Source organism: Anas acuta, chromosome 5 (assembly GCF_963932015.1).
Source record: "Anas acuta chromosome 5, bAnaAcu1.1, whole genome shotgun sequence".
Classification (NCBI taxonomy): domain Eukaryota; kingdom Metazoa; phylum Chordata; class Aves; order Anseriformes; family Anatidae; genus Anas; species Anas acuta.
The window spans coordinates 1,267,443-1,293,298 of NC_088983.1; the positions used below are offsets into that span (position 1 = coordinate 1,267,443).

The window sequence follows — 25,856 nt, forward strand, 5'->3', positions numbered from 1 at the left end:
GCGTGGCGCCCTGAGGGGACGGGGATGGGGGGGGGGGGGGGGTGAGGGGGGAGCCGCCATTTGGCGGGCGGGAGGCGGCGCGCAGTGCGCAGGCGCGGGGCCGGAGGGAGCGGGGGCTCCGCGCGCAGGCGCCAGGTTCCCGGAGCGCCGGCGCAGCGGCGGGCGCGGGCTCTAATGCGCAGGCGCGGGCCGCGCGCTCGTCCAGTGGCCGGCGGAGCGCGAGGAGGCCGCAGCGCGGGGGCACCGCGGGAGGTGCGGGACGGGGCCGGGGACCGGGGCCGGGAACGGGGGTGTGGGGACGGGGCCGGGAGCGTGGGGAGGGGGCGGGCAGCGCGGGCATTGCGCCGCGGGGCCGGGTTAAGGCCGTACGGAGCGAGGCGGGCGGCACGGCCCGGCCTGGCCCTGCCTCAGCCCCGGCCCAGCGCCCTGAGGGCCGCGCGGTGCGGGGGGAGGGGGGGGCGGGGCCGCGTGCGGGGCCCGGCCCGGCCTGCGGGGGGCAGCGGGGGCCTGCGGGTAGCGCCAGGCGCGGCTGCTGGCCCCGGCAGATGGCGGCGGTTCGGGGCCTGGCGCACGGGGCTGCTCCTGCGCTGCGTGCCTCGGCCTCTCCCGGGGCAGGCCCGCCGTTAGGGGGGGCCCCGCCGTGCTGCCCTTCCCTCGGGGCGTTCCGGAAGACGCTCGGTTGGAAGCAAACTGCTGGAGAGACCGGGAGGTTGTGCTTGAAACGCGGAGTGTGTGTGTGTGTGTGTTTCCCTTTTTTTTTTTTTTTTTTTTCTATTCCCGTTTTCCTTCTCCTAATCCGAGGACGTAGCTGGAGCTGGGGGAGGTGTTTCTTGAGATGGAACACATTGCCCGAATCAGCCAGAAGTGGAGAATATCCATCACATCTCAGAATAAGTTTAGGTCTTAAAACTCTTGTACGTGTAAGGACAGGTTTGCTAGCCTTCTCAGTTTTAGAACTACGAACAGAATCACCCAGGAAAACTGTATTGGCTTGCTTTTATACCTTATTAGTTATTTGTTGTAGTTTTTTGGAAAAACCCACAAAGATTTGTGTGTGTATGTCAAAACATACGATGGGTACGAGCTTCTGTTTTAGCTGTGGATGAGACTCACGAGTGAAGCAGATGTGATGAAACACAGGAGCGCGTGAGGCACGTGGGAGACTCTTGAATGGTTGAGAATTAGGAAACTGCTCGAGTGTTACCTTTTGCAATCTAATGTAGGAATAATCCATTCACGCTCATGTTCCTAGTTTAACTAGAAACTTGCCTCTGGTTGTTTAGGTAAAATCCCTATTTTTTGAATGTTTTAGGTTTTTCTGAATCTTCCGCACTCTTATATTAGAGCAAGAGAAAGATCAATATTAATTAGCTGTTTTTAAAGTAACACAATGGGATACATCTTAGTACCCTCAGCTCTTTATTTGTAGCTTAACCAATCTACTCTTTGCAGCCATGAGAGAGGGTGGGCAGCTTTCTGATTAAAGTAATGGCTATTAGGAATAAAAGCTTCCCTCATCCCCTCCCTATAAGTAGGAACAGCTACAGCTCTCAAAGCCTTTTTCTGCTAGTGTTGCAGCTGAATTAGTGACTGCATGGGCTGATATTTCACAGCCCAGTTCTACGTGGATCTTCACTGCTGGAACGTTGAATATTTTTATTTCCATAGGATAGTACTGCAGGACACCTTTAACCTCAGCCATGGAGAACTCGGATAATACAGAAGAGGAGAAGACGACAACGACGACTGTAAGCAATGACAGCACAGGCAATGGCACCGAAACAGCAACAGAAGAACAGCATATGGACTTCAGTACAGAAATTATGAGTGTAACTGAGATGGAACAATCACCTGATAGTTCCCCTGATTTGAATGAAGAGAACGCACAAGAAGAGGGTGAAATTCCAAATATCGAAAGCTTACAGACGACAGATATTGAGGCTGGCTTCCCTCCAGATTTTGACAAGTTCTGGAAAGTAGTAGAGGACAATCACCAGGATTTCACAGGATGGGTATATCTACTGCAGTACGTAGAGCAAGAGGTTAGTATGTGCCCCCTTTTTCCTTAGTCTTCCAGAAATAATGAAACAAAACCAAATTAGCTAACGTATTCCAGTAACAAACCTAGAACAGTCCATCAGGCCTTGATACATACTGTTTTAAGACAGCAGTTATTCCAGTAAGGAATCTAGATCTGTGTGTCAGGCTTTCATACAGTTTCAAGACAGTCACTGTTATCGGTGTTGTCAGCAGAGATCACAAAACAAGAGCAACAATTTTTAAGGCAGTGTTAAAACAGTAATTGTTTTGAAAATGTTAATAATGTGAGTTTTTTTACACTTACAAGAACTTTGTTCCAGATTCTAAAGGTGAACCTGCCTGCTAGAACTTGTTCTTTACTAGAGATAACTCTCTGCAATTAGATTTTGGTAGTAAATAATCACCTATAATGCAAACAGAAAATTCTTGCTAGCTTTTTGAAAGCGAGGCACTTGGGCACATTCACTATTACTAAAAACATGTTGATCCCACTTGAGTTTTATATCACCCTTCTCAGCTTTTGGTGAGAATAAGCTCAATGTGACCTCCCATCTGTTGCTTTCATTTGATTCTTAACCACGTGCCCAAAAGCACGAATGGATTTTAGCACAACATTGGACTGACTTGTGGGACTTAACTGCAGGATACTTGAATACAGAAGTTTTGTTGCTTCTTGAGCCCATGTAAATTCATGAAAAACAAAAATTGCACAGGGCTGTAACAGGAAAATGACTCTGTCTAAGGAAGTCTCCAAGCTGTGGACTTTATGGCTAGGAAAAGGCTATTGAGGACACTTCATCATTTTTGTCCTGTTTTTATGCTTCTCCTGATCTGTCTGTGAGATGGAGATGTTGTACTGCGCTGCATGGCTGTGTGCTCTGCCTGCAGCTGTTGTTCCTGGACAAGATGCCAGCTAGATGCTTGTTCTGTTCCTCAGGCTGCATGTTGGAGATAACATATTACCTTTCACTGTGTGTTTCTTGCAGAACCACATACCGGCTGCCAGGAAAGCGTTTGACAAGTTTTTCACACATTATCCATATTGCTATGGATATTGGAAAAAGTATGCAGACCTCGAAAAGCGACACGACAACATTAAACAGTCCGATGAGGTACGTAGGTAGCTGGGCAAAGCAGTTGCCGTTGGTCCCGTTGGCCAAATAATGACTAACGCGCTGCAAGTCATTTGGCTGCCAGTACCTGCCACACGTGGTCAGGTCTGTAGGGATTTTGTTTGCACTTGTCACTTCTGTGGCATTTGTAGCTAATGTTTTCTCTCTTTGTTGGCAGGTGCGTTAAACCTCTACAGTTTGTCAAGCTTTGCAGTGCAAGCCTCTGTATTACACTGCAGCTTAACAAGTAGGGCAGGGCTTTTCTGTCACTTACATTTATTACTCATTTTCAAAGCGATATAGTTGGTTTGCTGGTCACAATTGCTACATCTTATTGCATTTTTGGTCAGACGCTGTCAATGATGCTCTAATGGGTCTGTGCCCTATGGTCTGTACCCCAAAGCCTGCCCACACAACCTGGTCAGAATGCAGGGACCGCTGCGCTTTGAAGATCAAGACTCTGCACGTGGAGATCAGAACATTGCCATGTTCTATCCAACCTCCACCCGAATGGTAATGGTAGATTATTTAAACAAAATTCCAGTACTTAGTATTTCTAAGGTTCACCGGACAACACAGTGTTGCCTCTCTCGTAGGACACCAGTGAGTATTTGAAGTACAGTTCATGTTCTCTTCATAGGTTTATCGCAGAGGGCTTCAGGCAATTCCTCTTAGTGTTGACCTTTGGATACATTATATAAACTTCTTAAAAGACACCTTGGACCCCGATGATCCTGAAACTAACAATACGATTCGAGGGTAAGTTGAAAGCAGCCTAAGTGGTACAAGAAGCACGTGCAGATAGTTACATAACTTAAACACCGTAATCCAGCTACACTAAGGGGCTACGTAATAACAACCTATTACAGGGAGTTCTAGGAGTTTATGGAGCTAAACGGAGTAGTGGTAGACATTACAACGTGGTACAAGTTGTGAACTTCAGACTGCACCTGAGAAATGCTTTGTGAAGCTCTAGAGTGGTATGCAGTGCTGGAACAGGTTCTCCATAGAAGATTTTTAATTTAATTTCTTGGTGATTCTAGAATATCTCAGCTCATCTGCTGGTAACGGTCCTGGTTGAGTAAATAGGATCTAAGTGCTAAAGACTGTGTGTTTTCTTAGTGTCTTGTATTTTGGCTTTTTTCTGTTAACTTTTTTTGCTCTGTTATAATAGTACTGGAGAAAACAGGGTAAGTGTGAACTCTGAATCTCTAGAGATCTTGTGACAGATATCTAGAAGATACTTTGAAGAATTTAAGTAATGAATTTGTGGGATTGCAAGTAAATGAGGACATCTAGAATCTCTAAGCAAAATCTCTAAATAAATAAAAACCAGAACTATTTGTTGCTCTGTCACCGCATCCAGAATCAACTGTAAATTACTTTTCAGAGCCTACGAACACGCGGTTTTAGCCGCTGGGACAGATTTTCGTTCTGACAGACTATGGGAGATGTATATAAACTGGGAAAATGAGCAGGGAAACCTGAGGGAAGTTACATCCATATATGATCGTATCCTTGGAATTCCAACACAGCTCTACAGTCATCACTTCCAAAGGTAAAGAGAAAACAAAGGAGTAGCTAATGCCATGAATTTGTCAAGCGCATGCAAACCTATTTCTGTAAATGTGAAAATATTTATTAAGAGCAGCTTAAAATAGTTGCTTAGCTTTATGTATTTGTTTATTTACTCATGCTTTGACTAACTTTTAAGTACTGATACACATTTTCAGAATATGGTTTTACATTAAAACACAAATTCTGCTGTGGAATAAAGGAAGGCACTGGAAGTGTCAGTGAGAAGTGGGGATGTCTTTGAAAAAAAAGCGGAAGAGCAATTTTTAAAACTTACTTCCTTGTGCAGTGCTTGTTTGTGGTTAAACATTAATTTTGTTGAAACCCAAATAGAAGTACTTGGATAAGTGTTAGGTAGCAGAATTCTGTGTTAGTACAGAGAGGTTAAGAGGGATCCGGAAGCTCTAGTTAAATTATACAGCGGTCATCCTTGTAATTTTCGCAGACCTAAGTGCTCTGTTTTCACCACTGAATTTTCTTGTCCTTTAATTTCGCTTTAAAATGTAAAGCTTCTGAATATCTGAAAAATAGTGCGAGGTTTGTTTTGTGCACATGTTGTCACAAGTTGCACGCTCATTTTTGCTCTAGGTTGATGAAGTAATAAAGAATCCCAGTAGGGTTTATTGTGTTTTCTGGTTACGCAGAGTATTAAAACAGAAAACGTCAAATGTGTGTTGACTTGTTTCTAACTCTCTTAGGTTTAAAGACCATGTGCAAAACAATTTGCCACGAGAACTTCTAACTACGGAGCAGTTTATTCAGCTGCGCAGAGAACTGGCATCTGCGAATGGCCACAGTGGGGAGGATGTGTCACCTGGAGATGATCTGCCCTCCGGTACTGAAGATATAACTGACCCTGCCAAGGTACACTTGCAGAGAGAGTTTGTTGGATTCCTTGCCCTAATCTGTGGCTAAGAGAAGTATATATTTGCAGACAATCTAGTATGTTTGTAGCAGATCTGTTCACATAGTTTTTTGCATATCACTGCTCTTTGTCTGTAGAGCATACGCTTCCAGCATTTTCATAGGTATCAAAGAAATGGAGTTCATCATCGTTAAGATGAGACCAAAACTTCACACAGAAAACAAATTCAATTGGGTTGCGCTAAGAGCCAAGGTATCATCGGGGCAATGCCCCCCTCCCTTCCCAAGCTGTTTCGTATAGCATTTAGTGCATCTGTGCTACTTTGCCTATATTACTGTTATCTTAAAGTGCACTGTGGTATCTACCTGTTACATTTTTTTTAACAATTGTGTTTTAGCTAATCACTGAAATAGAAAACATGAGGCACAGAATCATTGAGATTCATCAAGAAATGTTCAATCACAATGAACATGAAGTCAGTAAGAGGTGGACATTTGAGGAAGGGGTAAGTTCATTTCTTTTTTCTATGTGAGGCAGCATGTGTCAGTTTTGAACAAACTGGGAATTAAGAATTTTGATTAACAGTTAGGCAGGCCTTACAGTTTAAACTGTGGTGTTTTGAACAAAGATCTAGCTTTACTTCTGTGCCATTCTTCTTATCAAAAAGCAGCTTGTGAGGTCAACTCTGTCATCTGAGGATGTAACAGTCTTCAAACAGTATTTGGAGAGAGGCAAGATGGTGTAATGTTACTTTTCTGAGTAGTCTTTAAATTTACATGTATGAAATGCTATGCCAATCAGTATGCACCTGGAGTATTACAAAATCACTGGAGTTGCTACCTTCCTCCCTTCTTTAATTGAAAAGGTAGGCATGTCCTAAAAGCAGAGTGATGTTTGTGTTTGCATGTGTATTTTTTGGTTGCACTCAAGTCTGAAATCAGTTAGTTTTGTTTTCCAGAAGTAGCCATCATAACCTGCAGCTTCCATATATAACATGTTAGAAGTAATTAAGCCAATCGTTTATTTATCAAAATACTTTCTATATAGAATTAAGCTTAATTACTTTTTAAAAGCAGCCTGAGTTTTTAATTCTCAGTTTGGCAAACATGTTATTGTATAACATTTTGTTCTTGTCTTAAATTTACATAACACTCTTTGAAAAGATGATATTGAACAGCTGGGACAGATCTCAGAGGTTCTTTAATAGTCTGCGCGATCTCAGACCTGTTCTTACATTACTCACCATGCTCTGTTAGAGTAGGCAAGGTACCTTATAAGCCAAAGGAACTCAAAAATACAGCACTGTAATCGTTCCTAGCACGAAGTCAGACTAAAGCGATCTCCCCTTTCTTGTTACACAACAGCCTAAAGTGCTGTTGTTACCAGTTCTGCGTGTTGCAGGAACACTTTTGTACGAGATACCTGTCCTAGAAGGAAGCAAAGGATACCAAACTTGTTCCTAGAGGAGGTGAGGGTCAAATATGCTGATGTGTTGTGTGAGTGTAGCTGTTATACTCACAGGATCAGGAAGCAGTAAGCTACAGATTGTTGAAGGTTTGAAGAATGCTACAACTGCAGACATGCCGTAGAATAACATGTTTCTGATGGGTTTTCTATATTGCTCTTGGCCAGAATCTATACCTGCTCTACTAAAAGTATTTCTTCTCTATAGATACTAACATGTTGGGTCTATAAAGAGTGGAAAACAAAATTATGTAAGTCTTTACAAGAGACAGAAGTGAGGTTGATACACAGTTGATGTCAGGTAGCAGTGATGGAGGCCACTTAGACCTTCTTTACTATTACTTCAGTGGCACCAATGCATCTGTGAATTTATCAAGACAAGGACCTTACTGGATTCCATAGTAGAGCTCAGTAAGGAGCGTGGAGGGTGATGATGGGCTTTAAGTTTTGTGTGGCCTTGAAGGATTGAATGTTTCTGCTTTATTATAAAATTTCTCTGGAGACTTAGATGGATGTCTCTGGGGTAGAAATGTACAGGAGAGAAATTATGAGGTGAAATTAAAACTGAAGAGAAGAAAAGCAAAAGATCTCTGGAAGGATGTTTTGCTACGTTGAGTTCAAAGCAGTGTTTAAATTTTCCCTTCTGAACTCTGTCCATCAGAACTCCTCTTGTCAGGAGTAAAAATGCGATCTTGCTAGCTACTAAATAATCAGCTTAATGTAAATATTTCATCTGAAGTTCAATCCAATGCTCTGTATTTCCTTGCCATGTTTCTCAACTAAATTTGGAACTTAATTTGTAGGATGTGCACTGGTACAATGGTAAGTACTTTGTATATTTGTATGTGGACAATAATTGTTATTTATAATGTCCTTGTTATGTTGTAACAGTAGGTTTGCAAGGGAGTAATTGTCTTGTTCTTCAAGTTCTTTGAACACTTGCATTCAAAAAGCTTTACAGGCAAACAAAGCATTGGTGTAATGTAACTGTCAGCAGTTTCCCAATCAAGTGGGATTATCCCACTTGACTGACTCGAATAGGTGATGAAGAAACACTCCGAAGTCCTGCTTATTTCAGTGGCATTACTTGAATGGCTTGGGGTTGTTTTCTAACCCATTTGGTTGTATGCTTGTTAGTCATACGTTGCCAACCTATCACTCTTGCAGATAAAGAGGCCTTACTTTCACGTAAAACCTCTGGAGAAAGCTCAGCTGAAAAACTGGAAAGAGTACTTAGAATTTGAGATAGAAAATGGAACTCATGAGCGAGTTGTGGTCCTCTTTGAAAGATGTGTTATTTCATGTGCCCTCTATGAGGACTTCTGGATTAAGGTAAGGGAAGTGGTTTACCACTGATCTCCTACCGACTGCATACATTGATCTAGTGACTAACCTTTTGTACTCTTGTTGAACGTTGTTCATATATAACTATATCTGTTGCATTAGGAGATGGTCTGCTTGCAACCAGATTTGACTGCTGCATATGCCAACTTCGTTGCCTCTCTACGTCCTTCCTTACAGAAACTAGTCTAGTGGTTCAATAAAGGTGCTGAATGGGTTTAAACAAGAATTTTATCGTTCTGTCAGGTATTTAAAGACAAATATAAGCTGTAATATTGTTCAATCTCTGCTCTGTTTTCAACTATAGTATGCCAAATACATGGAGAATCATAGTATTGAAGGAGTGAGGCATGTCTACAGCAGGGCTTGCACAATACATCTTCCCAAGAAACCGATGGTTCACATGCTGTGGGCTGCCTTTGAGGAACAGCAGGGTAAGAACAAGGTTTTTACTGGGAGGGATTCTGTTTTGAAGAAGCTGTTGAATGTATAATTTTAAGGCATTTTCACTGGTGTTTTAGGCAACATCGACGAAGCAAGAAGAATCTTGAAAACATTTGAAGAATGTATTCTAGGTCTAGCTATGGTTCGCTTGCGAAGAGTAAGCTTAGAGCGCAGACATGGAAACATGGAAGAAGCTGAACACCTGCTTGAAGAAGCCATTAGGAACGCCAAGTCAGTTAGTGAATCGTCATTTTATTCCATCAAATTAGCTCGGCACCTCTTCAAAGTACAGAAGAATCTTCCAAAGGCAAGAAAAGTGCTGTCAGAAGCCATAGAAATTGACAAAGTATGTGTTTCCTCTTTGTTTTTGTTTTTAATACAGCAAACTGTTTTTTTTTCTTTCTGAACCCCTTTTATAAATACGGCAACAATGATGACAGGCATTTTGACTGTATGTAATGTTCCATTGCTGCATGGAGACACCAGTCCCTCTAAACTGATGTTGCCGTATTTACAGCTTTCAACTCTGGAAATTTGCAAGGTCTTTAATCATATGCATAACTTGCTTCATACCTTCATGTTCCCTCTTTAGAATCATAAAACAGTTATGGGGGTGTTTGTATCTCAAGGCAAACAAAAGTGACCATGTAGGCAGTATTCTTGAAGCATTTTGTGTAACTCTCCAGCCCTAACTGTTAGCTCAACATCACATCTGTTTTTGTAGTGTTGGCTAACTTCTGTTCTATTTGTGAAACATATTGGTCATCTCTGACCTAGTTTAAGAACAAGATGTTTGTATTGGCTGTCTTAGCATATGCTTATGTTTCAGAACACATTGTAGACATGCATTCAGTGTTAAATATGATATGACAGATCTGCAGCTTCCGATACTTTATTTTTTCCTACAGGAAAATACAAAACTTTATCTCAACTTACTTGAAATGGAGTACAGCGGTGATCTCAAGCAAAATGAAGAAAACATCTTGAGCTGTTTTGATAAAGCTGTTAATGGTGAATTGTCTATAAAAATGAGGATTACATTTTCTCAGAGAAAAGTGGAATTTCTTGAAGACTTTGGTTCTGATGTAAACAAGTAAGATATAATCTGTGCAGTGGACAAACTAAGGTCACCAAAAGAGGGGTTGTAAAAATAGTAGGAAAGGGGTAGCATTAACTGCGTCCATAAGGTGTTGTTTTTTTTTTTTGTCATCAGCTCTCTGAGGTGTAGGTGTTTTTCTAAACCAAAGTCCTATTTTGACTATCTTGAAGTAGAAATTTCTTTTCAGAAAGTTACCCTTTTTTTTCCCTGAAATACCTAATGCCTTATAGTGCAAAATCCTGTTGCCTGTCACTTCTTACTTTAAAGGGGGATGCCTCTCAAAGAGAAAGTGAAGTGTTCTGCGACACAGGTGTAATATACTTCTGTACCCTGAGTCACTGCTTCATGTTCCAAAGCTGCATTTTTTTGGTATTTCTCTACATTTAGAATTGTTAACAGTGCTGTATGCTTACATGGGAGGATCAGATATTTAAGTGAAATTTGCACTTCTATTGCTAATAGCCTTTTTTCATCTTAATATTCTCTAATGTAAAATAAGTTTTTGTTTTTATTTATGTTTTTCAGCTAATTAACTTGGAAAGTTTAACCATGAGTTAGTTTTTATGCTTTGTATGTTTTTTGAAAAATAGTTTCAACTTACATTGACTCTGAACACTCAAACTTGCGTGGCAGCTGAGCATTGCAACTTTGGAGTCCTAAACAGTCCAAACAAAATTAAATTTTAAGCTCTCAAATAATATGAGAGGGCAGAATCTGTACAAGAAACTTTTCACTAAGAGCAATATTGATAGAAGAAGTATTTTTCAACTGATATCTTGTAAACTGTTTTATGCAGCAAATGAACTTTATATTTAGCTATTCATGTGAATTTCAGTTAGGAAATAAAAGTCTTAAGCTTTCACTCATCAATAGGTGGTTATACTTAGTACATGAATACTGTAACTCTTGTTCTGTGTTAAATACATTTGTTCTTTCTGTACCCTTTGGGAAAAGGCAGTGGGTACAACTTCAGAATTGTTTTAATTCTGTGTAATACTCATTTACAATAGTCAAAGAAGTGCAGCTTCCTAAATATCAATACTCCTATGGATAGCATCAACACTTAAGTGAAGTAATTTAATTACTGGAAGGAGTAGCTGTATCACAGACAAGTTGTCTAAAATCTCTCTATAATGTTTGTTTATAAAGAACTGTGTGAAGCACGCTAAAAGTTGAGCAACATGTTGGGAATTTTTGAGGTAACACTTCTGAAAAATTTTTTTACTCTGCCTTGTGGAATCCCCCTTTCAAATTACTTTGTTTTGTTTTCCTATCTCCATTGTTGAATCACTGGAAAAAAATACGGATTATGATTGAATTTGCTTTAGAATGTTTTAGTATTTTTACATTTTGAACTAGACTTCTTAAAATGGTTGCTTATATTTAAAACATTAACATGGAAGTGGTGAACAAAGTGCTGTTTTTTTCTTTTGTCTTCTTCAGGCTTTTGGATGCTTACGATGAACATCAAGCACTTCTAAAGGAGCAGGATTCTTTGAAAAGAAGAGCAGAGAACGGGTAGGGAGTGTGTTCACCTGAGGTTATACACCGACGATAGCTTATGCAATTCTGGTAGCTGCAACATGTACTCCACTGAAATGTCTGATACAAAGCATGTAAATGCTTTGGAAATATTTTGGAGAACAATCTCAGAGGCTTTTTGTTTTGTTTAGTCTATACTAACTTAAAACCTACTGTTAGAACAAAATAACTTTTTAATCACTTAAAAGTATATGCCAGGGCTATGCTATTGGCTTACATTTGGAAACATTTATTGGAAGTTAACTTTTAATTATGTATCGCAGGAATAACTAAATACTGTTAAAAATAACTAAATCTCTAAGGAGATACATGCTGTAGGTGTCTCAGTTTGAGCATCAGTTTAATTTCAAAAGCAGACTGTTGTGCTGAGCACCACATACTACCATCTTTTTTTGAATCGTATTCCATTGCTCTGTTTGGACAGGATGCCAGCTTGGAAAAGATTCCTTACCCTTATCCATTCTAGTATTTCCTACACAGACATTTTTCAAAATCCAAGATACCATTTACAAGTGTATAATAACTTTGCAGGTCAGAAGAGCCAGATGAAAAAAAGATGCTCACAGATGACCCAACTATGGCATCAGCACAGATGATGGATGGGGACATGCAGGTCAATCAGGCAGCATATAACTATAACGCCTGGTATCAGGTAGGTGTATGCTTTGGTTACTTCTTTTAACACATGTTCTGAATATATGCAAATTGTTGTTTTCCCAGTCACTGTTCTTTGTGGCCAAGTGCCAGCTGGCAGGGAAAGGTTAGAATACAACCCTAGCTCATTTTAGTTGCTCTCTTTTCTTTCTGTTATAGAAGTGTAAAATACTTCTCTCTTAGCATGGAGCAGTGCTAGCAGCTTGGTGGCTAACTCTTCATGTGAAGGGAAGTGTAGGTGAAGGATATTGCTGCCAGAGGGCAATAGACATGTTCTGTGCTGCAGCCTTTTGCCCAGGAAGATGACCTTGGGTTACCAACTTTTTCCAGCTAGTTGTTGTTGTTATATCTCAGTATGGGTTGTGCTGCTAAATACCTAAGCTCAGCTGAGATGAGTGCAGCTGGTTGCAGTGAGACCATGGCAACTATCTCAGTGACAGCTTCTGCTAGCTGCAAACTTATAGGGAATAGAGTGATGACACTTGGCTCTCCTTGTTTGTGGAGTTTGCTGTAAGAGTGGACACTTTCATAATCTTCTGCTACTTCCCTTCTGTTGAAATGGAAATCAGGAAGAGCTGTAGGGCAGTTACCAAAGAGGGGATTTGAGGCACAAGAGGTTCACTTTGACCTGTCCTGTATTTGAAGACTTTCTAAGTGCATGCTGCTTAATGCATGCTTCTTAAGCAATTAAAAACACTGCAGGCAACAGTATCTGCTTCTGCACTGGCCTTTGCTAAAAATCTGATCATTGACTTTGCATCTAAACCACACTTCAGTTTTACCTCAGTAACAAAACTGATTTCCAGTAGATTTTGTAAGGTGGTTCAGAGCTTGTGGGCCTTATATTGAAGAGGAACACCCTGAGTTGTTCCACACTTTGCATGCATCCTGCATCTCAATCTGATGTAAAGCCTCAAACAAAAAGCATTGAGACAGGATTGTTCTGGGTGTGACATGGAGCATGTTGACACTTGTATCACACACTTGTATCACCGTAGCAGCTGGTTTGTTCAGAACAATTAAAATTACAAAGGGGTGAACTTAGATGTGTCTTTCGGGAATGATAGATAGCTTAATCAGATCTCCTTCCAGGAACATGGCTGTTCTGACTTGCATTGTTGTGCATCTTTTTCTAGTACAATTACCAGAACGCGTGGAATTACGGACAGTATTATTCTCCTTCAACTTGATCAGAAGAATGAATGAAGCTCACTGTGCAGTTTCAACGAAGAAAGAGTAAAATATATTTTTCTAAATTAGGGATGTTAAAGAACTGTTGTAATACTTGCTTTTTGTTCTTTTGCATGTAAAATGAGCTGATGTTCACAGGGTATGTGTGAAGCAAGATTTGTGTGCTGATAACTGATAAATGGTATCTCTGTACAATTCTAGTTTACTATAAATGCATTTTTTTTTTAATTCCCTGCACTAACTTATGGAGCTATCTGGAGAATGTTTTTCAGTCTCATACTGATTCCTGGGGTGGGTTGACCTGCGCTGACTGCTAGGTGCCCACCCAGCTGTGTTTTCATTCTCCTTCCTCAGTGGGCCGGGGGAGAAGATATGATTTAATAAGGTGTGGGTTGAGGTAAGGACAGGGAGCTTGCTCGCCAAAAATTAATTAATGAATTGCTAATTCATAACAGAGTAGGGCAATGAGAACTCAAAGCAAACTAAAAACACTGTCCTGATCCCCCTTCTTCCCAGGTTCAGCTTCAATCTCCATTCTTCTGCCTTCTCCTCCTGTGCTAAGTGGCACAGGGGGATGGTGAATAGGGCTTGCAGGCATAATGCTGCTTCTCTGCTGTGCTGCTTCTCTGCTGTTCCTTCCTCCTTGCAACCTTCCCCTGCTCAAGTGGGGGTCCTTCCCATGGGGCATGGTCCTTCACCAAGTGCTGCACCGTGATCCCTCGGGGTTGCAGCTCACCAAGAGCTTCTCCAGCACGCGCCTGTACCATGGGGTGCAGTCCTTCAGGAACAGGCTGCTCCAGCATGGGTCCCCCAGGGGCTGCGGTTCTGAGGCACATCCAGCTGCTCTGCCATGGGGTCCTCTGCAGGCTGCAGCAGCGTCTGCTTTGTCAGGGCACCCCCTGGGCTGCTGGGGCACCTGGAGCACCTCCTGCCCTCTCTGTCAGTAACTGTGGGGCCTGCAGAGATGTTGCACGCATTTTTCTCTTGTTCCTCCTGCAGCTGCTGTGCGGTGTTTTAGCCTTCCTTAAATGTGTTGTCACAGCAGTGCAGCTGGCACTCCTTGACTCAATTTTGGCTGGAACTGGCTTTCATCTGACTCGGAGCAACCCCTGCAGCTGCCTGCTAGCAAAATCCTGCCACCTAAGCCCAATACAATGCTACAGATTAAATCAATAAATCCAAACTTTTTCTTTTCTAAAAGCAGTTGTGATTTCTGTTAGCCCCAGTGGCTGCTATAGGAAACAAGCCGGTCTCGGCTGGCTGCCAGTTCAGGGCCAAGGCTCTCCTTTGACCTGTTCTGCTCCCCTTCCCAGGCAAATCATAACCTGCTTTCACCGTGAGATCTTTTTCTATGCCCCAGTGAGCAAATCTGAGACTACTTTGTTTGTAGTGTTATAACAAACTCTTCAGCTTAATATGGCAGCCTTTGAAAGCTGTGATATGTATTTTCTATTCTGTGTGGGGGGTCAAAAATTAAAATGCAGTGCAAAATGATGTTGCGTTCTTTTTTAAGAAGCACAAACTGTGTTTGGGATGATTTTTGTATCTAGAGTTTTTCATGTACACAATGTGAGCAAACTTTTTTCATTTGATCAAAGTGATCATTCTCATTTTCGTAATAAAAGCAAGGAATTCAGTAGTTCTTGGAGCTTTCTTGGGTTTCCTCATTCACACTAAGAATTCCAGCCTCTACAGGTTCTACTGCTGTCTTGTTTAAAAAAAAATCTGTACCTTTAGTATAGAATCACCTCAGGAACTTTGAGGCAGACATAATTCTCTTTCAGGAATGGGTTAGTATCATGCCTGACACTTCAAAATATATTTAAAGGTGAAATCTAATATATATGTGTGTTTAAGAATTATGTATGGCATTACAAAGCATCACCTTCCTCTTCCCCTCTAATGTTTTAGATGAACTAATACTGTTGGTGAGTGCTGTTGTAAAACCTAACAGCTGCACAAAAGATAAAGCTGAAAGAGAAACACATTGCGTTAACTTGAGTGTGTGGTGTTGAGGTAAATACACTCTAGTAAAACATGACCCAGTACAAGAAGGATCGATAAAACCAGTCACGGCAGGTCAGGATGGCGCTACTTCTCCTTCAGCAGTTTTAATTTAGTCTCATGCATCCCCGTTCCCCCCAGCTAAATAGTTTTAAGGTAAGCGTACACGAAAGTAAAATCAGTTGCAAGTATAAACAATGTTTTCTTTAGTGGTATGTTACTGTACAGCAGTTGGGGGGAACAAACTTGGTTTCGATACAAGGCCACAGTTGTAGTTATACCCTGAAGTTACAAGAGCAAAACTGCAGCTGTCAGAAGCTTTCTTGCTCAGATGGATTCCCAGCAGCAAAGAAAATCTTCATTCAATATCCACCAATTCCACTTCAAAGAAAAGTTTTGCATTTGGTGGAATCCTGTTGACACAAGTTAAGGAAGCTTTAAAAAAGACAAACACTACACAGTTATGTTTACAAAGCTTTGCTGAGTGATTTACCACCTGCTCCTTGCCAGTTTTACATTTCCCTGGCCTATGTTACCGTACTGGATTTAGTATGTAGCCACTGATGCTGTTTAATATGAGTGCTCACAAGATGTTCAGAACCAGCTCTGCAGATACACCTGTATTAAAACATACTGCTTATTATTCTAGTTCCTCTTATGATGAACAGCTGAGTTTCACCTTAACTGCCCGAGCACTGGCTCTGGTTTTGGGACACTCACGCATCTCCCTCTGAGAGGTTAGATTGTCTGAAGGCGTACTGCAGTGGGGAGAAAGGTGGGGGTTGTTTTAGCCATTTAGACAACACTTCAAATTATCAGGACATAAGGTTAGGGGAAGAGAGAATAATCCTTTTCTTTATTGCTAATAAACACCAGGAAGGGTTGGTAAAAAAGTGTTCTGTAGGACCCCTCCTTCAGTTGTTTCCCAGAACTGCTGCTTCCAGACAAGCTTTGACTGCTTTTTATTCAGTAGCAGCAGATGCTTTGCCTCTCACCCCACAACTACACTTGCCAGCATCTCCCTTTGTGCTGCAGGGGTAAGCATTCAGAAGCAGCTAGAATAAAACCAAGGCAGGAGACACTAGCAAGTTACCAACTGGTACGCAGTCCCCTGCACAGGAGGTTTGCTTCCAAAGAAAGGGGCAGTTGGCTCCATCAGCTCACTGGACTTACTGTATTCCTTAACACAGCCTGCTATAAGCAGCAAGTGACTGCTTCCCCATTTTATGCCTGTCTGCAAAGCACATCATTCTGCGAGGGTTTCCAAGTTACTTAAGACAGCAGCCAGTAGTGGATTGTGAAAGGATACTTTGCATCAGGCTGCCCTTTCTTGCCGTACGCCCACTCAGGTTCAATTTCCAGTTGAGCCTTCTCTCCTTTACTCATCGTCAAGAGAGCTTCATCCCACTGAAAACAAAACAAAGACAAACATAAAACCAAAGTCCTAAAGCACTTAAAAAAATACATTTTAGATGCTTTTTTCACCTTGTTCCTATGAAGACCTGTGCAATATCACATAATATGTTTGGGCAGGTTTGTCCACCCCAAAGTGTACACTGGGGCAGTTCCATTCTTTCCATGTGAGGAAACATTTACCCTGGACACCACAGCTCGGGTTCACGCTTTTACATTGTACAACTCCTACTGAGCCAATGAAATCAACGTGCTTGCTTCAATGTAAGCATCCAGTTTCAGAGCACATTTACCACGAAGTGGATTAGTGCTTATTTAAGGCTGACTCTTAATGCCTACTTGTATTTTCAGTGCTTGTGCCTCTCCACGACTCACCCACTCTGCCCCAAGCTGCTGATCAGTTCAGCATCGTATCAAAGCTTCACAACAAACAGCTGCTACGCATTTCTTGTGACTGCCTGAGCAGTGTCTGGCACCCACACAAAACACAGGAATGTTAAGCCACGATACTAAAGCAGAACCCAGGCAACTCCTGCAGTACTGGCCATGTGCCCAAGGCCATTCTCCCCTTCCCAGTGGTGCCCACAAGGCTGCCTTTCTATGTAGCGGCAGCACGGAGGGGCATGTGCATGACTACATAGAAAAAAGTCGTGTAGGCACAAGATCCTTCTTGTATTCTTATCTTGTGCAGGCAGCCACCAATAAGTATCACCACGAGCTCAGCAGCAGCAGCGTGATGGAGTCAAGCACCCCATTTGCTTTGTGCATACGCTGGCACCTCCCTGACACAGCAGGTTTACACCAGTTTCTGTGACTTAAGATTTCCACAAGCAGGCGGATACACAGAACACTGAACTCCTGGTGCTTTTAGTCTGTCTGGGTATTCCTCTCACGCAGATTCTGCCTTTGCTACCCCAGCAGCCAGTGCTGGATACAGCAGAGGAATGACAGCACCAAAACTGCAGCTCGGTTTGGCACACGATGGAACTACAATTTGGGGTTTCAGCATACAGTTCACTTAATGGATGAGCTGAACTATACGTGAGGAAGCACTGAGACAAATAAAAAGAGATGCTGACAAAACCCCATCTTCTGACTGACTGAAGCACACAATGCACCCAGCACAGAGCCCCGGGAACCCGATAATCTTGCCTATTGTGCAGAGCACGACACAGACAGCAAGAGGCTGTACGTGTCCTGGGAACATGCAGCTGTCAGACCACACGCCACTTAACGAGAGCAGTGACACTGCAGATGGATGGATGCATCCATAATGAATAAATATTACATCCTGCTGATGTAAAAGCTTCCAAGGTGCCTTTTTACCTCGTCAAGAGCCAACAGCTCGAAACCCGCATCGCAGCCATAAACCCTGCAGTGTGAAAACTCTTTCTGGATTCTGAGGGAGTCAGTAACGATTTACTTACGCCTCTGATAACTTTTCCTACGCCAACTTTGAAACTTAAAGGCTTGGCAGCTTTTTTCTTCTTTGAACCTGAAAGAAAGTAGTAATTTCATTTGCTTTAACACCGCTCCAACACATACAACACTTCCATTGAAACTTGCTGTTATGATCACGCTTTACGTAGCCACCTATTCTTATGATGTTATTTCTAGCACACTGACAGATTTTTAGGGGAAAAATTTAGTGCTGTGCACTAAAAACATTATCAAATGATCAAAGTGCACCAGGAGCTAAAGCTGACAAGCACCTTTCAGATATGGATCCACAGAACCTGTAAGAGCAATTTCTGAATGACAAGATTGCAGATGTCACAAATGGATTACTGAATCAAACAAACAAATGAAAGTCATTAGGGAACCAATTTTGCTTTCAATGCTGTAGAAAGATTTTAAAACAGGTAGGATGAATGACAGATGGTATGTGAATGACAGCCCTGCTGTTCCTCTCGCTGTTGAACACCGCTGCTGGAAGACAGTTTCTAGCAGTTCAGACTTCATACGCATGAATCCTCTGATCGAAAGGTCAGATAATTAATAATATCTCTGCAGTAAATATTGTAGAAGAGACTACTTCAAACCACTGTCGCTCCAGGGCCTCCACACTTGGGGGCTTATTACAGAAATACACCAATTCGTGGATATTTAGGGAAGCTAACTCATTGCTGAGTTCCGTAGATAAGGACATCTCCCTGAGCAGGACCCGTCCTTCCTCAGGAGTAATTTCTGGGCTTATTGAGTCCTCGCATTTCACATGATTTGTGGCCTGGAGAATGCGAAACTCGAGGCCTGGCGAGCTGCAGCAGTGTCACGTTACAGCCACCAGCCCTAAAATACCGCCCGGCCTCCCCCCTCATGGAAAATCTGAGCGCAGCGGGTGCAGGGCCGGCCTGGCAGCGAGGCGACAGCACAAACCGTGCCTCTGGAGCCGGGCCAGGCCCACCACGGCTGCTGGACGGACCCAGCTGCTTTCCCCTCTGTGTCTGGAGCAAAACCCCAGCGCTCCGCACGCCCGGCCTCACCCGTCTGCACGTTGGTGTCGAAGACCGTCCCGTCCTGCAGCTTGCCCGTGTACCAGCAGTGCACGGTGTCTCCCTTCTTCGGGAAGTTGGTTTTGTCGCCCTTCTTCAGCACGGACTTGGTGTACTTCGGCGGCCCCTGGGATCACGGACACAGGGCCAGGGCTGCAGCAGGGCCCCGGCCCGGCCCCCACCTCCCCCCCTGGCACCCACCTCATCCCGGGCCTCCTCGGGCTTGGCCGCTCGCTCCTTGGCCTCCTCAACCTTGCCCGGCTTCGACGGCTCCACCGCCGGCTCCGCGCCCTCCGTGCCCCGAAAGCGCTGCGGGGGGCGGCGGCGTCAGGGCCCCAAATAGCCCCACACGGCCCCACATGGCCCGGTACGGTACCATATGGCCCCACACAGCCCCACATGGCCCCACACAGCCCCAGCCCCGCTCCCGGCCCCACCTGCGTGTGGAAGAGCTGCGTGTAGGCCGCGATCAGCTGCTCCTTGTTCGCCGTCTTGGCCACGTTCTTCACCTGCCCCAGCAGCCGGTGCTCGGCCAGGAACTGCAAAGACACGGCCGTGAGCGGCGGGGCCGGGAGAAGGGAGAAGAAGGGGAGAAGGGGAAGGGGAAGGGGGAGCCGCTCGCTGCCGCACCGCCTGCGCCGCGTGCTGCTGCAGGAACTTGATGATGTCCTTCTTGGGCAGCGCCTCGCTCCGCAGCTCCTCCGCGCTCCAGGGCTGCGCCGGCGCCGCCGCCGCCGCCGCCATCTTCCCGCAGCGCCCGCCCCGTGAAGCCCCCGCCCCGCTCCGGCTCCTCCGGCTCCGGCTCCTCCGGCTGCGGCTGCGGCACCGCCCCGGGGCCGGGCCGGGGAGGCGGCGGGGAGGCAGCGGGGAGGAGGCGGCGATGAGCGGCGGGCGGCAGGCCCAGCTGCCCCGGGCATGGCGCCTGCCCCGCGCCAAGGCGGCAGAGCCCGAGCCCGAGCCCGGTGTGGCGGCGGCGGCGGCGGGCGGGGAGGCTGAGGCGGAGGCTGAGGAGGATGAGGAGGAAGCCGACGACCTGTTGCTGGCGGCGGCCGCTGCGGCGGCGGACCCGTCCCCAGCCCCATTTCCAGCCCCATCCCCGGCCCCTTCTCCGTCCCCACCGGCCGCCGGGTTCTGCCTGGCCGCGGGCTCGCTGTGGATCTACCCCACGAACCTGCCGGTGCGCGGCTACCAGCTCCGCATGGCCCGCGCCGCGCTGCTGGCCAACACGCTGCTCTGCCTGCCCACCGGGCTGGGCAAGACCTTCGTGGCCGCCGTCGTCATGTACAACTTCTACCGCTGGTTCCCCTCGGGCAAGGTGCTGTTCCTCGCCCCCACCAAGCCGCTGGTGACCCAGCAGATGGAGGCCTGCGCCCGCCTGATGGGCATCCCGGCCCGCCACATGGCCGAGATGACGGGTGGGTGCTGCTGGGCTGCGGGTGGCTGGGTCAGGGGCTGGCTGGGGTCCCTAACGCCACCGCCTTCCCTTGCAGGGGGCACCCAGGCCCTGAGCCGGCGGGACCTGTGGGCCACCAAGAGGGTCTTCTTCCTCACGCCGCAGGTGATGGTGAACGACCTCTCCCGCGGGAGCTGTCCTTATGCCGACATCAAGTGCTTGGTCATCGACGAAGCCCACAAAGCGCTCGGGAATCACGCCTACTGCCAGGTAACGCTGCAGGCCACAGCCCTGCTCCTGATCGAAACACCCCCAAAGTCACCAAAGTGCTCCGTGAAGTGTGGCTGTTGCTGCTGGGAGGCTTTCCTCTGGCTCCTTCGCTTTGAAAGATGAGCAGAAATCAAGCAGTGTTCTGTGCAATCAATTCAACCTATATTAGAACTTGACAGGGTGAGATGGAGCATTAGTACCGTCTGAACAAAACTGTAACTTTTTTGTTTCCAAATATTTTCTGAACTGAAGCCATAAAAACATCAGCCTGCTTTCCAGGAGTGTTCCTGTTCGCAGGTGCCCTCTGCTGCCTCTGTGCCAGGTTTGAATAGATGCGAAGTGGAGGGATGTGCTGTGTCAGAGAAACGTGGGGCAGCTCACTTGGGTTACTCCACTGTTTATCTTTTTGTGAAATCAACTGAAAAATCATTTAATAATTTACCAAGGTTACTCCGCTGAGTGGGATTAGTGTAATGCACTTAATGGAGATTACATGTTCATGGATGAAATCTTTATAAACTGAACACTTCCTGGCTCCCATGTGAGTTTAGATATATTCTTTTTAGGATGCTTTGTTGAGCTTTTTCTACCTTGTAGGTATTTTTGTCAGCATAGTTTGTAAAAGCAAATAATCTCCTTTAAGAATGTTAACATGAAACTTTCCAATTCCTAGGTTGTAAAGGAACTAAGCAAGTACACGAATCAGTTTCGGATCTTGGCCCTCAGTGCTACGCCAGGCAGTGACACAAAGGCAAGTGAAATTACTTTCATGGCTTGGATAATACAGTTTCGGTAGAAGCTGTGGTTGATAACAGTTGGAATACTGTGCAGGATATTGAAGTCTAGGAGAATTCCAGGTAAAAACTGAATCACTTTACAGTCTGTTTTTTCAGTGTTTGCCTTCGTGTCGCTATAGACTCTATACTATTTATTTCCTGTCCTTTCTCAAAGGATTTTCTTCGAGCATACAGACCTACTTGAACCAAAAAGAGCATACTTTTAATGCAAAATGGCTTTTGTATTCTATTCAGGGTGGTTTATTGGGTAGGCATAAGTGCAGCTGAGGTTTTCAGTCTAAGGCAGGAGGACATCCAAGTTCGTTTTAAGGAAAAGCTATGTTTAATTATTTTATGGAGCTTTTCAAGATGTTAGGCCTTTTGTCAAGAGAGTTGTGTAGTGCTCGTAAAGCTTATTATTAAAGAGGAGGTAAATGGAGAAAACTTTGTTAAACTCAAGTTTTCTAAGCCTCTCTTTGTGCTAATCAGCATGGCCTAAAGTGCGTGTTCCTCTTGCGGTGGTGTGTGGCAGGGGCTGTGGCTCTGTCACAGTGCCCGTGGTGTAGATTTGGTGCCAGTGCCACCCTGCTGTGTCCCGTAGCTGCTGGAGGTCCCCGCTGCTGCAGCAGTTAGCATGTTGGCTGCCTGGCTGTGCCCAGGCCTGAAGGGAGACTTCTGTCGCTGCAGCCCTCCTGCAGTTTTGCATCCGTGAGCTCACTGTGTTGGCTCTTTATGTGCTACTTAAGATCTTTAAGTGGAGAGTCTTCAGTTTTTCATTTATAGATACCAAGTATGTTTGCCTTTGTATTATATTCAAGGGCTGTTAAAATATGTTACATAAAACGTGTTAAAATGGTCACTTTCTTGTAACGTTCATTTCATCATTGGTGTGTTAACAAGCCTTTTTTGTGGGTTTCCGAACAGGCCGTGCAGCAGGTTATCTCCAACTTGCTCATTGCTCAGATAGAGCTATGTACTGAAGATTCTCCGGAAATTCAGCCTTATTCTCATGAGCGACAAGTGGAAAAAATTGTTGTTCCACTCGGTGAAGAACTGACTGAAGTTCAGAATGCCTACATCCAGGTGAGTTGTTTCATTTATTTATCACAACATATACATTTAGTGACCCTGTCCGTTTGTGTGTGTGTGTGTATACACACCCACCTTCCGATCTGAATATCGCTGCCTAGACCAGCAGTAGCTTGTGACAGTAACACCTTCCTATGGAGGTAATTTTGCCAGTGGTGTCAACTACAGTAGCTGCTGCTTCGCTTTGCACCGCGGACACCTGTTAGCTTGCAGTACCCTAAGCAGCTCTGATGCAAAGCTTACCATTGAGTTAGTTTTCTCACCCTCCTTCAGGAGTCCGTGCAAATTGGCATGAGACATGAACTGAGGGCTTCTTACTTTGGCTGGAATTTAGTGTTTATTGGGAGGATGAGAAGAGCCATGCTTGTGTTGTCTAGGTTATTGCCAGCCTGGTGAAAATTGTATATTGACTCAAATATTTCATCTGATTAACAATGGCCTTTAGAGCTTTAACCCATCCGTGAGTGTGCTTCGTTCCCCTTGTGTGGGCTTGGTTGTGGTTTTTTGTTTGTTTGTTTTGGTGGGGGAGTTTGGGGGGAGAGAAGCTGGCAGTGGGAAATGTAGAACATTTGCTTGTTTGTTCTTAACCAGTAGGTAATATCCAAATACAGGGCAGTAGTAGGCAAATAGTAGTATGTAAGGTACCATTTTGGTAAGTTCAAAATGTATGTTTGTTTTTTAGTAAGAGACGTAAAAATAAATGGAGTTAGTTGCTATCTAGCTGTTGGCTGTCGAGTATGCTTTTGGTTAAAGTTGAATGATGTAGGTGAAGACCATGAAAGGCAAATTTGCACGTTTGTTTCCTAAATTAAGTTGGCTTTTTTAGATCTGCTGTTTTCAAACAAATGACATGGGATTGTGTTTAACTGAAGTTCCAGTGACAGGCTGGAAGGAACTTTAAGATAGATTTGGGAATGAATATGGATGCTCGTGTTGGTCTTGGTGATTTAATTTGAGGTGTTTGGCTTCAGATGTAAGCAGAAATAAACATGGGTTTGGCTGATCCGGGGTAACCGAGGAGTACTGACAGACCTTCGCTAACTTCAATCAGTCGAGGGCTGTCAGTGTGGCTTCGGTGGTTTCCATTTCCTTTCTTCGATCTGTTGTTTGCCTTTGCACTGGTGCCCTAACCAGAAGGGACCTCTGGCACGCACAGCGCTGGCCCAGGCGGCAGCAGGATGGTGGTGGCATTTCTGCAGCCTCCTTCCAGAGCAGCACAGGGTCCAGGCCTTGGGCAGCTCCAGTAGGCTGCGGGAAGCCAAGGGTATTTCCCAAAGGCGGCTGCAGGTGGCTTCTGCAACGGGGAATGAGCTCACCAGCAGACTGCTGACTACAGCATATAGATGCATAGCTCCCAGCACACAGGTTTTTTGTTTGGTTGGCTCAAAGACGTATGCTTTGTGAGAGTTATTTAAGTATTTTGGGTCTTACAGCAACCATGTCAAATTGAGGGCTTAAATGTCTTCTGTAAAATCAGAACAGTACCTGCTGACTTCAGTTGTTTCCATTCAGAGGAAAAATAGAAATGATCACGAAACACAGAATTCTGAAGGAGATGTTAACAAATAAAAATAATTCTTTATATGATACAAAAAGTGAAACCCAAGTATACTCTTTGCACAATAAAATCATTATCTTTAATTTTGACAAACAGTAACAGTAAACAAGACAACATTTAAGTGAAAATAAAGGGCAGTGTAAAGCTGCACAACTCAGCAATGCCAGAGAAATTATATTTATGCTTATATTTGCATACATACAATAAGCAAGGTCCTGAGTATCACAATAGCTGGAATAAACTTTTTAGGCACTAATGCTTGTTTGAAAAATACACAGTATGCAGGACAACGTTTATCTGTTAAGGCTACAGCATTTAATCTTCAAAAATACGTTTGAGTTCTGTTCTATTATCTTTTTTGAATAGTAGAAATCAAATAATTCAAATTAAAAATGGAAATCCTTTAATGGCTTACAAAGCAGAGCCACAGGTGGGTAAGAAAATACCTATGCCAATAGCAGGAGTTAGGTAATTATGTTTGACATCAGGTTTTCAAACTTTCTAAAATGATCTATTTCAGTAATTAACACTTCCTTGGCATTCATGGGTGTAACTATCAGGCAAACTTTATTGTGTGAATGGAAACCTGCTGTACTTTGTGAGGGGCTGGTTGCAGAAGCTGGTCGTGTTCCATGGCCATAAAGTGTATCTTCAAACTAAAGATTAATTGGTTCTTTCTCAGCAGCAGAAGCAGCCTAACACAAGTCAAAATAGGTGCTATCTGGAATTCACAGTTTTACATAAAACACTGAGCGCTTGCTGTTTGGATATCAGCATGTTCCGAGAAGTATCTTGGGTTTATGCTTTAGTAACAGGCGGGTTTCTATTACGTACTCACAGGTAACTGAGCTGCAGAAGTATTTAGGTGAAGATTCTCTATGGAAATAGACATACCATGTAGCAAACACTTTTTCAATAGACTTTGTACATAATTTTACATTTAAAAACTGATATTTCTGGTGAGAGAATTGAACTGCTTCCAGCAGATGTTTTATGTTTGTAGTAAAATAATTTCTATAATCAGCAAAAGCAATCAAATTGCAGAAGCCTCTTTTCTTTGATGTAAAATCTTGTAAGAGTAGAAAATCTGTTTTTACTTGCCCCTATATAAAAATTGTTGGTGGGGTGAGGGCATAGGGAGAAGTGGGCAAAACAAAACCTGTCATTAATGCTGCTCTGGACCTTCTATGCAAGTCAGCTTTAGAAAAGTTTTTCTTATTTTGCGTTAGTTTGTTAACTTCCACTTTAAATAGTGGCTGGCAGTTCCAGCAATGCGAGATGTTGACAATAAATAAAAGTCAGAGATAAGATGCCTTCTCTAGCTAGTCCCTAACGTTAGGGGTACTCAAACAGGGCATGGTTCCACATATGGAAAAGCAAGTTTTTTTGTTTTTTTTCCCTGTTTATGACCCTGTACCTTGAACAAGCTGAGAGCAGTAAGAGATATGAGAGGCACTTTCAGCACCTCATCCTGCTGGGTAAGAGGTGCTTGGATGTGCATTAACCTGGTGCATCAAGCTGCTCCCAGCTGGAC

General features: G+C 44.0%; 3 protein-coding genes and 1 non-coding gene across 10 annotated transcripts in view; 3 read left to right on the plus strand and 1 right to left on the minus strand.

Moving 5' to 3' along the window:
• The first annotated feature begins 104 nt into the window (after nucleotides 1–104).
• PRPF39 (pre-mRNA processing factor 39) lies at nucleotides 105–14,966 on the plus strand. 7 transcript variants are annotated; one of them, XM_068682193.1, is made up of 14 exons: nucleotides 105–252; nucleotides 1,669–2,042; nucleotides 3,027–3,152; nucleotides 3,793–3,911; nucleotides 4,543–4,710; nucleotides 5,426–5,591; nucleotides 5,990–6,097; nucleotides 8,224–8,388; nucleotides 8,705–8,831; nucleotides 8,919–9,187; nucleotides 9,750–9,934; nucleotides 11,384–11,458; nucleotides 12,014–12,134; nucleotides 13,273–14,966. In XM_068682193.1, the coding sequence occupies exons 2-14, from the start codon at nucleotides 1,701–1,703 to the stop codon at nucleotides 13,324–13,326; spliced, it is 2,025 nt and encodes a 674-aa protein (XP_068538294.1). In that variant the 5' UTR covers nucleotides 105–252; nucleotides 1,669–1,700; the 3' UTR covers nucleotides 13,327–14,966. The 7 variants fall into 7 exon arrangements, with proteins under 7 accessions (XP_068538294.1, XP_068538295.1, XP_068538298.1 ...); XM_068682194.1 differs by lacking the exon at nucleotides 105–252 and adding an exon at nucleotides 552–709; XM_068682197.1 differs by lacking the exon at nucleotides 105–252 and adding an exon at nucleotides 3,503–3,665 and having other exon boundaries at nucleotides 2,019–2,042; nucleotides 3,027–3,399.
• On the plus strand, nucleotides 9,264–9,349 carry LOC137858196 (small nucleolar RNA SNORD127). Its single transcript, XR_011097565.1, has one exon. It is a non-coding gene; the product is annotated as a small nucleolar RNA SNORD127 (small nucleolar RNA).
• Nucleotides 14,967–15,509: 543 nt separating the features above from the next.
• Nucleotides 15,510–20,037, minus strand: FKBP3 (FKBP prolyl isomerase 3). Its single transcript, XM_068682206.1, has 7 exons — nucleotides 19,867–20,037; nucleotides 19,674–19,775; nucleotides 19,438–19,545; nucleotides 19,228–19,363; nucleotides 18,172–18,239; nucleotides 16,641–16,738; nucleotides 15,510–15,744 (listed from the first exon to the last, which is right to left on the minus strand). Exons 1-7 carry the CDS (start codon nucleotides 19,978–19,980, stop codon nucleotides 15,690–15,692), a joined length of 681 nt encoding a protein of 226 aa, XP_068538307.1. The 5' UTR covers nucleotides 19,981–20,037; the 3' UTR covers nucleotides 15,510–15,689.
• Nucleotides 20,038–20,057: 20 nt separating this feature from the next.
• The window catches only part of FANCM (FA complementation group M), a 70,724-nt gene continuing 64,925 nt past the window's right edge, over nucleotides 20,058–25,856 (plus strand). Inside the window, exons 1-4 of the mRNA XM_068682188.1 lie at nucleotides 20,058–20,651; nucleotides 20,727–20,899; nucleotides 21,573–21,650; nucleotides 22,600–22,758. Of these exons, the coding sequence (XP_068538289.1) occupies nucleotides 20,117–20,651; nucleotides 20,727–20,899; nucleotides 21,573–21,650; nucleotides 22,600–22,758 (945 nt within the window). The 5' untranslated portion in view covers nucleotides 20,058–20,116. The remainder of the gene's footprint in view (nucleotides 20,652–20,726; nucleotides 20,900–21,572; nucleotides 21,651–22,599; nucleotides 22,759–25,856) is intronic.

Coding starts and splice junctions, on each gene's coding strand:
- FKBP3 (XM_068682206.1), bottom strand. CDS start 19,980: ATGGCGGCGGCGGCGGCGGCGCCGGCGCAGCCCTGGAGCGCGGAGGAG. Junction 19,776..19,866: donor AGCAGCACGCGGCGCAGGCG/GTGCGGCAGCGA, acceptor GTGTCTTTGCAG/TTCCTGGCCGAGCACCGGCT. Junction 16,739..18,171: donor TAGGAAAAGTTATCAGAGGC/GTAAGTAAATCG, acceptor TTTTGTTTTCAG/TGGGATGAAGCTCTCTTGAC.
- PRPF39 (XM_068682193.1), top strand. CDS start 1,701: ATGGAGAACTCGGATAATACAGAAGAGGAGAAGACGACAACGACGACT. Junction 3,153..3,792: donor ACATTAAACAGTCCGATGAG/GTACGTAGGTAG, acceptor TTCTCTTCATAG/GTTTATCGCAGAGGGCTTCA. Junction 5,592..5,989: donor ATATAACTGACCCTGCCAAG/GTACACTTGCAG, acceptor ATTGTGTTTTAG/CTAATCACTGAAATAGAAAA.